Source organism: Athene noctua, chromosome 1, assembly GCF_965140245.1.
Source record: "Athene noctua chromosome 1, bAthNoc1.hap1.1, whole genome shotgun sequence".
Lineage (NCBI taxonomy): Eukaryota > Metazoa > Chordata > Aves > Strigiformes > Strigidae > Athene > Athene noctua.
The window spans coordinates 238,257,844-238,269,057 of NC_134037.1; the positions used below are offsets into that span (position 1 = coordinate 238,257,844).

The 11,214-nt window shown below is 37.9% G+C and overlaps 1 protein-coding gene across 2 annotated transcripts in view; it reads left to right on the plus strand.

Annotated features, from left to right (window-relative positions):
* The window catches only part of ALG5 (ALG5 dolichyl-phosphate beta-glucosyltransferase), a 22,173-nt gene extending 11,262 nt beyond the window's left edge, over positions 1–10,911 (plus strand). For both annotated transcript variants that reach the window (XM_074914090.1, XM_074914100.1), the window contains 2 exons: positions 9,212–9,297; positions 10,509–10,911. In XM_074914090.1, the coding sequence (XP_074770191.1) occupies positions 9,212–9,297; positions 10,509–10,621 (199 nt within the window). In that variant the 3' untranslated portion in view covers positions 10,622–10,911. The remainder of the gene's footprint in view (positions 1–9,211; positions 9,298–10,508) is intronic.
* The last annotated feature ends 303 nt before the right edge of the window (positions 10,912–11,214 follow it).

The following is an 11,214-nucleotide window of genomic DNA, read 5'->3' on the forward strand; positions in this document are numbered from 1 at the left end:
CAATGGTTCCCTTAGGAGAGTGATACAGTCATGATTACTGTTATGGGACTGAAACACTTTTTCCACACAAGTACCATAATTTCTGTAAATTTCCTACACCACAATTATTGCTGAAAAGGATGGTGACAGTCCCCAGGCTTCATTAAGTATAATCAAATCTTTTCAAACTATTGTCTTCATCCAAGAAAATCTTTCATGGGCTACTGCTTGCTGACAGGGAACAGAATTACTGAACAATGTTCTCATATGAAAATGTGTGTAATCCCGCAGTCCTAGTCAATTCCAATACACGCAGTTTTAGGTTGAGCTTTGGCAGTGATAGTTGAGCTATATTGCTCCTCCATAACAGAGTGCAAAGGGAGTGTTTGGGTGCACAAATCTGGGGCAGAACACGGAGCTTCTGTTCACTTGAATCCAGAACTGCGAGCAGTCAGTGTTTGCAAAATTACTTTCCTTGCTGAGCGGTTTGCTTATTGCCCTAACGAAGACTATAGCTTAACCAGAAACATGATTGCTGCTGCTGCGTCCAAAACCAAACCTGGTCTATAAAGTTCTGTAAATTTCTTTCACAGGAATTTTCTAAATACATGGTTAAACATGTATGCTTAGCCCAGAAGTGCACATCTCAAAATTATCCTATTTAACTTCACTCTTTAAATTAAGGGCTTCAAGAAGAAATACTGAAATACATGAATGAGGATCATCAGTTTCATCTGTAAAAATGCAGTCTTCCATCTTACTCTGTTGGAAGATTTTTAATATAATTGTACTTATTGGGTGGATATATTATGCAAAGTGTTCGGTTCTTTCTTTTAAAAATCTTAACAAGCTTTCTCCTGCTACTCAGATTCTTTAGCAACAAAGGAAGAGTAAAAATAATTGTGCTGTACATTGTCATCTCTACCCCATTATCCATGAATAGAGTCAGTGAAAGAGGGATATTGCTAACTTATTTTACAGTAATTATACTGCTAGTGTGGAACACACTTAATCTTCAGGTCTTGGTGCGTTAATTCATTGTGCTTATATGTACTGCTGTAAAATTAGTCTTCTATTCTTGCTCTTCTGTTTACAGTACTCCATAAACTAATCTTCTTTTTCCTATTTGTGTGAAATTTACTGGTTAGCGATGAATAAAGTTTGGGTTTTTTAGTCAAGAAATGAATAACTCAGATTCTTCCAATAAACAGCTCTTCAGATACTTCCAAGTCACAAATTTGCCTAAAACAACAATAGAGGTTTTTTTATTTGGTTTAATTTTCTGCCAGAAGAGACAATATATTGCCTGCTTTTATCCTCATCCGTCCTTCAGGCAGTCCCTGTGCTTCCCTGCCTTTATTTTCATACTTACTGGCTAATTTCAGTGAAATCTGACAGAAGAGTAGAGATCTCAAGATGGAAAGCTTTAGCAAGTTTTGTGGCAACTGAAACCCAAGTAGAGGAAAGAGACTCAGATTATTGCTACTGCTAAAGCAAAAGCCAAAAAAGATACAGTATGAACTCAAAAGTTGCTTTATCATCAGCTTCATGGATAGCCATTCAGCATGTGTAGCAAAGCTGATGTTTCAGTGCACAAAGCAGAGTACTGGCCCTTTCCCATTTAATATTCGTAAGATCTGGAAAAACAACTGGAAGATGGGGAGGTACAAACATGTGGAGAAAGTGGGTATATTAAAGGAAACAGTAGTCCTAGGTGAAATGTTTGTGGTGTACAGACAGTTGGGATAATTGCAGCAGGAAATGATACAGGGACATCAAACATTCATCCCATAAAACCATACGCTGGATTTCTTTGTATGTGGTAGTGGAACAATCTGAAATAGCCCAATAACGGAAACTTGTCTCCTGATACTTTCCGTTGCATAGCATATATGTAAAAAGGAAAGTAAAAACTAGTTAGACATTGTGCCGTGGAGGTTTTGTACATGTCATGAGAAGGAAGATGTAAGAGAAAGAAATAGTAGTCAGTATTATATTTCTGCTTACTTGGAACACCTAACTGGGTCACAGAACAACTTATTCGTACTGAGACCATCAAGCAGGGAGTTGCAGAGAAACTATTATCTTTATATTAGACAAAAGGCTCTGAAATCTGGGTTTATTATCACCTCTGCATCACTGCACTGGAGCTATTTGACATCTGAAGAAATTCTTGATTCTTTTTGAATCTCAAAATCCCATTAGTGAAGTGCAGCTCTGTTAGGTATTTAAAGAAGAATTCAGTTCAGTGTGGTCAGTGCCCAGATATTCTGGTAATAATGGAGGAGAGTGATGGGGAATATTCAGCAAACAAGCAACATTTAATAGGATAAAAGCCATCTGAGAGCCAGCACCCTAGTCATTGAGTCTGTCAAGGGCTCCCCTGCTGCTGAACCAGAGCATGTGGTGAGCTGTTGGAGAGAATGAACAAAAATTCAGTTTCTGCAGAAGCCTCATCTGTCCTGTCTGCTCAGGCTTTGTCAGGCTCAGATTTTTTTGAGGTCCTACAGTATTAAGTGAATTCTTATCTGAGGACATAATAAATATTTAGACTAAACTTTAATACATATTTACTCATGATGTTAATATAAAATTAATATAAAATTGGCTATCTTATAATTCCTGCCCTGAACTGTTAAGCTTACTGCTCAGTTAGAACATAAATACGCACACACAATGGAGAAGATTTGCTTCATCACATATAGAGTGCATCTACTTGTCATCTAGCCTTCCTTCTTAGATAATAAAAAGGACAATTTTAGGGTATAATTAATTTCATCCTAATATAAGCCTCTAAAATATGCCAGATGAAGTGCAGCTGACAAATGCGTGTTTCCTGCCCTTGACTATAAAGGGACTCTAGATAATTTGTAGAGAAGGAGCTATCTCTACTGTAGATGACTGAAGTTCAGCAGGGTAAATTCAACTCATAGTGTAATAATATATAGGAAAGAAACATCTGCCAGGTTGCTGGTGCCTGAACTGCATCAAAAGGATAAACTAGTCAGTAAATCCCGGAAGTAGTGGGTTAGAAGAAAAACTACTGAAGCAATTTTGTATCAAAGGCAGCTCTCTTCCTAGGCTGTATAGGCAGTGCCCATTGTAGACAAAAAGCCCTGAGAATTCTTCCGTTCAGATCAAGGAATCCAACAGTGTCTTTGCAGAACGGGGGGCACCAGTGCTGAATTAGTGCTGGGTGGTAGGAGACTGCCCTGAAGTGCTGGATATTGTCAGTACTTCTCCAAAAGGCAGAAGAATATGTATTCAAGAAATAATACAGGTTTTATTTCTATGTCTCTCAGCAGGCTGATAAAATACCTCACTGTTGTGGTTTGAGCCCAGAGGGAAACTGAGCACCACTACTTCCCCTCAGCACTGGGAAGGAGAAAATGAAGCAAAAGGCTTGGGGAATCAAGATAAGGACAGGGAGGCATGGCTCCCTGTGGAGACCTACAGTCATGGGCAAAAGACAGACTCATTAGGGGAAGAAAAAAGAACATCGCTTTAATTCAAACACTAACAAAAAAAACCTTAACAGAGCGTTACTAAATCTTAAAAAGACCTCTCCCCACCCCTCCTTTCTTCCCAGGCTCAGTTTTGTTCTCGATATCTCTACCTCCTCGCCCCCAGCAGCATAGGGGTAAGGAATGGGGGGTGCAGTCAGTTTGCTGCTTCTTCCTCCCTGGGACCGAGGGGGGACACTCTGCGTGTTCTTCTTCCTGCTCCACCATGATTCCCCTCTCCCAGGAGACAGTCCTCCATGAACTTTCTCTGGCGTGATTTCTTCCCACGGACTGCAGCCATTCCTGTGATGCTCCAGTGTGGGTCACCCCGCCATGTTGCAGTCCTCCTAGTGCTGGACTACAACAACAGGGGCTTTTTCTCCCCTCGGAACCCTGGCCTCCTTTAAGCGCAGCCACCTGCTCTGGTGTGGGGCACTCCACAGGCTGCAGGTGGGCATCTGCTCCACCAGTGACTTCCATGGTCGCTGGGGGGTGGCCTGCTGTCTCACCATGGGATACAGGGCAGTCTCTGCTCTGGCACACTTCCCCCCTTCCTCCTTCCTTCCACTGACCTCGGTGTTCACATGGGTGTCCTCACAACCCTTCCTCACAAGTCCCCACCCCCTCTCAGGTTCACCTTCTTAAATATGTTACCACAGAGGCGCAAACACCGTCACTAACTTGGCCAGAGACAGGTCCAACTTGGAGCTGGGGGAGTTTGAAGAAGCTTCTTACAGGGGCCACCACTGTAGCCCCTTCTCCTGCTACCAAAAACCGCACTACACAAACCCAGCACACTCACTCAAAGAGCAAGTGTTAGGAGCACAGTCTTTTTCTTGGAAACTGAACATCTTACACTCTGGTAATAGATATGTCAGTGTAAGCAACATAGGTATCCTGCTGCTAGGCTGGACAGGCTGAAAGATTTCTAAGTTTCTGTATTTAAATAACTATCAGAGACACCAAAAGTAAATGCATGGATTTTTTTTCAGTGTTTCACCAGCATCACCAATAAAATGGAGTCTTGTGTTTCCGTATTCACCTTCCATGTGAAAAAGAAGGGGACAACATCAAGACCTTCCTTTATATGATCTTATGTGCATCTTTGACAGTTTCAATATTAGTTTAGTCATAAGGAAATAACCCAGTGTCAGCTTTATTAAGAATAAAAAATTAATTGCTTAGACCTTCACTTTTTTTCTGCTTTCTTACTGTTCTTTCTATTACAGTTGAAATTGGATTGAGTATCACCTCTTTAATGTTAAAGATGCTAGAAAGCTGAGACCACAGCTCTCTTCTTACTATGCTGAATTTGATTTATAAATACTTATATTTAAGAAATCCTGAAAACAAACTGAAATATACAAGGAAAATACTGTTTTATCATTATGGTGATAAAGATCATGTAACACTTTTTAGAGAGAACAAGATATTTCCTAGAGTATTTTTTTAGTCTAACCCTAAAGTTTAGAAGGGATTTGAAAACTAATTGATACTGGAAAATGTTTATATATTTGAAACTAAGAAATCATGCTTGTGTCCTAAACTAGCTTTTTCTTGTGAGTGTTCTTGTTGAGTTTTTTGTTTAACTGTCTTTTGGAGAGCTTGCTGTGTATATGTGAATACAAACCAAACATTCTTGAAATTTACTTTCTAAATAGCAAAGTTTTGGCATTAGTTTGAAATGAGAACAACCTTTTGAAGAGAGAGCATATGCTTTATGGTTTAGGTTCTGAATCTGATTACACCACTGATATATTTTTCAGAAATGGACGGAGCACATTTTTTAAATTAAAACTACAAATTAAGAGGGATATTTTAAAAACATAATAGAGACAGTTGGAATTACTCACTTTCAGACTCCAGAAGAAGCTCTAGTTTTGCATCTGCAGTCTCGACCTGAGAAATTTAACTGTTTATATTAAATTTTAATGCACAGGAAAAAAAAAAGGAAAATTTAAGTGGTTTCACTGGCAGAATTTTCCTATCCTAAATTTGGTCATTGATTTCTCTAAATATAAAAAAAAAAAAAATCATACATTTTCTTCCAACCAGAAAATGTCTTTTCTTACTTAGGAGAACTAGACATAACAGCAGTTACTATCCTACCTAGAATATTGCTAAAATGAGAGGAAATTTAAAACATAATTCTAATCCTGGTTTGACTGACATACTTTTGTAAAGTGACAATTTATAACAATATTACACTACTCACCAGATCACTGATTAGATCAAATTGTTGCTTTTACTTTTGTCTATAAAAATTGCCTTGTGCACTGAACAAGCCATGCTGTTTCACATTGAGAACTCGAAAGCTCAATATAAAAAAAGTAATGTTTCTCTAGTTTGTCACTAATCCCTAAATGTGAATCTATATAAAAATTACAGACAAATAAGCATTCATATTGCTACAGAGTTCCCAGTCCTTTGGCATTGTAGACCAACACGAGCAGTGGATTGAATTGTTTTTTCCTGCTTTTGTGCACAACAAGTAGAATTGTTTATGCACATCTAATCAACACAAAAATATTTTGTTGTTATAACTATGTCTGTTTTGTCTTGTAAAAAATCCTGCTCCTGGCAGACATATGTAGACTTCAAAAGCCCTGGTACAGCTAGAACAGTACTGTCAGTCTAACCCTCTTGACATCCTGTTTCATTCTTAGATCGCTTTGGCCATTGAAAGTTTTCTCTGCCCCCTAAAAGTTTCCTGGAATAGCATATTTTGGTTGTAGAAAAGTCCTAATTCCAGTGAAAACAGTGTAACTGAAGGCCTAGTTTTGATACTTGGAACACTTAATATTGGACCTGCAAAAAAAGAGTCCTAGTGCAATTTTAAAATACAGAGTAATTTTGCAGGATAGATAATTCATAAGCTGAAACATTTTAAGGTAACACCAACTTGGTGTTCAATTGAATTTTAGCCAGCATCATCTTAAATTGTAACTTAACCAAAAGTACTCCTTGGCGTAAACACACATGGAGAAGTTTTTCTCTTTCTGTATTTTACACTTCATGTTTGTGTTAATTAACACATAATGGAGACACTATTAGAAATAGATGAGGAAATTGTTCACACCATATATTTTTGGGTGTCTAACCTTGAGGTGTACTGAAAGGTGGTGGGGAACAGGGAAAGTAAAAAGGTATCTGGTCAGTGTATGACAGAAGTCATTCGCCTTTCAGCTTTGAATAGAGTTGTTTTAATTTTAGGATATGTTCACTGTTACGCAAGTGGCAACCACATGTAACAATATTAGTGTTCAACCTGATTAATTCCTCTGCTTTTTACTTTGAGCGTTATAGTTGACCAAACTATTTAATGTTGTTGCACTGTGATGTATATGCTGAAATTCCAGTAATCAGTTGTCCATAGCAATTGTTACAGTAACTATTAGTTCACTAGGCTAATGCTTTATGTAGTAATATTTTCAGAGCAGCTCATATAGTATAATTCATCAGACAATTATTCTGTGTCTCTTTAAGATTTTTAGTCAGTAAGTATTACAAAATTAGATTTAGTCTTAATACACATGACTCATAAACATCCAAAGGTGAATACATGCGTTTTTTGGCTTACAAATGTAAAATGTCAGCAAAAAAATTAAATAATACACCTTCAGTAAACAAGACCATGGCATAATTAATGAAATAATATTCAACCCTCATTGAAAGAAAACAATGAAATGGCAAGGCTGCTTGGAGCAGATTCAGTTCACTGAGGTAAAAAAATGCCAACACTGATTCTTGTAAAATTTTTTTGTGACAATTAAAAGGCCTGTATCCTAATCAAAATCGGATTTACAAAGTGGTTCTAAACTCTCTACATGCAATAACTGTAGTGTCTGTAGATAACCTCTGTTTATGCTGCCTTTGCATGTTTTAATGCTGTCCCGAGTGATATCAGATAGCTCTCCTGTAACATACAGGTACAGTGCGGATACAGGTTGATGCATGTTTGGTAGTGATTTCACCAGCACGACAGCATGCTGTGGTCTGTACTTCAATGGGAACCTACACGTATGTGTCATACCTAAGTGCACTTTCAAAGTGGACTTCTGCTGTTACATTCATTAATAGTTTTGCAGAAATGCACTGAACTGTTTAAAAGGAGAGAGTGCCTTGAAGTAGAAGGAGATAACATTTGAACTTGGCTAGTAACCTGCCAAAGTACATCTTTTTGTCTGCTCTTGATCACCTGTTTGTCCCTTTCTATAGTGTTAAATGGGATTACCAATGACTTGAATTCAAGCAATCCTTGAAGGATGAACAAATAATGTTATTTTCTTCAGTCTCAAAATTTTTTTTTTTTTCATTTCAAAAGAAAATTGTCCTGGACTTAGCAATGAGAATTTAAGGAGATTCTAAACTTCTGAAGTTATTAAAATAAAATGTGGACTACTGTTGAATTGTACTGGACTGCCTCACAGCCCCATTTTCAAGACCTGTATAAGATGGTTTGGAACATCTGTTCCACTGACTTCAAACTGGAAACCTTACCAGCAGCTTGGTTAAGACATTTCCAACCTTCAAGGTTTAGTTCCCTGGGAACAAAACTCTTGTGTTTGAATATGTATTGAATCTAGTAGAAATCAGATGTGAATGGCCATTGACAGTTTTTTCCAGACTAGTATTTTTTTAAAGCTTTTTATTGGGGGGGTGGTGAGGGAAGGGAGGCTGTTTATCTTAAATTCCAATTACTAGAACTAATTTAAGAAACAAGAACACCTGTACTGGCATTTGAAGACTACAAAGAGGGGGAGAAAAAGACTCAGCAATGAATAAATTTAAGAAATGTAACCACAATCTTCATAATTATGATTTGCATTCACCCTTATCAATAGTAGCTACTGGTAGTTTCATATGCTGATTTCTTCATCAGCGTTACAAGCTGTAGTTGCCAAAACACTTTTCTAATATCAAAAGCCTCAGTGTTCAGAAGGCCCACCTGAGCATGCAGTTGTAAGAATGAAACACACAATTCTCTGTGAGGAGAACTGGGAAGATTAAAGTGTATTTTGGACAAACTCAGCAAGGAGGGGCAACTGGCTTAGAGCAGGATCACTTCCCCAGTTAATTTTGCTGCACAACCTGCAAACAATTGTGCCGGCAAAAAAGACAGGTCTCTCAAGAGGGTTTTTCTGTTGTACATTAAATGGTCACCAGATAAACTGCAACTGTTGTTCAGGTTCTGTTATGCACAGTAACATAAATAATTTCTCACTTCTGTGCTGCTACCTTTATTCTTGACTTAGAAAGTACAAGGAAAAACTATCAGATCAGCGTAATGCCATAGCAGGTAGGCATCCCCTTTGATGAAACTACTAGAAATGTAGATTGATGTAAAGCCACAGCAGGTATTTCTTCCCTTTGATGAAAATACTGGAGGTGTGGACGGACACTACGCATTGACTGCTTGACTTTTGAAAATGTTTAAATCATAATTGTGCCAGAATGAAAAGTGAGCAGTGGTCTGAACACAGCGTGACCTATACCTTCAAAAACAAGACACAGTGAAGTATTGTTGCCGATATATTGGCTGTGTTCTGAGCTGTTCAGTCAGGAAAATTAATTTCCCTTTCATGTGCATCTGACCTGCAGAGCATTGGTATCAACTTCATAACTGAACACCAACCTCCTTAAATCAGACTGGGGATTTAATTAACAGTCACCATCTTTCTTCGGGAAATAAGTGTGACTGTTATTTGCTATTTCCTGTTCTTCTTCAGGGCGTTTGATGTGGAACTTCTTTATATAGCTCAGCGCTTGAGAATACCTATAGCAGAAGTTGCTGTCAACTGGACTGAAATTGAAGGTAGGGAAATTGTTTATATTCTTGTAAGATTCCTTACATGTCAATCCAGAATAAAATATCTGAGGGTCTTCCCATATTTTACGTAGTTTTGATAATGCACAGCCACCTTTCCATACAAATTTTGAATTTCATGCCCTTGCCAGCCTTCTGCCATGGCATGGTACAGGAAGAGTAGGTAAAGAGGCAGCAAGGGAGAGAAGCTCTGTACTCCCACTGGAGACAAAGGTAGGTATTATACTGCTAGGACAGAGCACCACTTTGGCACGTCCTCTTCCTGTGATAATTAATATGCTTGATTAATAAAAATATTGCGGTTGTAAAACACTGTGCAGTAAGTCTGACCATTGTTGTTTATTGATTCAACTCCATTTCACTGTGTCTTGCCTTCCAAAATTTTCAGTCCACTTATTAAGGCCTCCTCTAGGGAACCCTCTCTTCTTAAGATGTGATGTTCTTTTAGACCTGTAGGGAGGTCTCTGTTACTGGGTTACTGGAAAGTATAGCTCCAAATATATTTCTTCATAGCAAAGCCAGCTTAAGAGGTACTGCTTTCTTCTGCTTACTTCTCCCTCCCATCAAATGCAGTTCCTTCTTTTTTTTCCCTTTCAAGTTTTTTTAACCAGAATCTCTTTTCCTCAACACAACCCCTGAAGAACAAAAAGTATAATGAACTGCAATGGTGAGGAAGGGTGCGAGTAGAGAACATCATAAACCAACTCTACTAGAAAATAAATGTTTTCTTTCAGTGCCGTTCCACATGTATATTGCACCTAACACAAACGTTAGCAGAGATGGAAGAGGGCTTGGTTTCATAGTGTGGGTTTCTTATCTTGCCTGAAGATTGGCACGTTCATATTGCTGTAAGACAGTGTGGTGGTCCTCTTCTCTAAAATTGCTAAGAAATCATTTGCTTAATTATTGGTGTTCAGGTTCCTATTTACTTGAACAAAGCCTTGCTGCAAGAAGACTGTGCATCTTGTGACATACATGGAATTACTGTGCTGCTTGCAATCTAGAATCTCCCACCTATGGTATAATGTAATTACTAAAAAGCAGACTTTCGCAATATAAATTTTTATTTATGTTTAGGTCTAGGTTGTGGGGTTGAATGTGCTGAGAATGCAGAGGTTCATGACTGCTTAGATGTGTGTCTTGCCAATGCTCATCTTTTCTAACAACATCCTTCTGATTTTCCTCTTCATTGATCACAGGTTCTAAGTTAGTTCCCTTTTGGAGCTGGCTGCAGATGGGCAGAGATCTTCTTTTTATACGACTGCGATATATGACTGGTGCCTGGCAGCTTGAAACAAGAAAATGTAATTAGGTTATTTACATTTTCCAAATATATTATTATACTTAATGGAACATGAGAACAGTTTCAATCAAGTGAAGTGGTGATGAAAGCTGAGGTAATTCTTTATTGCTCCAGTTGTATGTTTCATTTTTGCAGCATATATGTGTTTTATAAGATTGTCAGGAGGGAATTTATACAGTGTTTTCAAAAGAGAAAGCATTTCCAGAAAGATTTTCTTATCTGATAATCAGGGTTTTATTTTATTAAATAGTAGCTTTAACATACACTCAAATAAATATATCTGCTTTTGTCTCATCATACATTTGGAATTTCCTTATATGTGTTAAAAAGAGACACTCTATTCTACATTGTGCAATACTGTTGTGAATGACCACAACAATTTGTTTCTGTCATCTCTGGAAATATATGGCCATATTGCAACTAGGAGTTATCAATCATGGTTCACACTGATGCATGTTTAAATTCAGTGTTATGGGAAACATTAATGGGTTTTACTGGGTTATAACAGTAATATTCGTAAGGCTGTTTTAAGAACTTTCAGTAGTCTCTTGACATTCCAGATATTTCTGTCTGAAGCTGAAATTGTTTGAGGTCAAACTGCA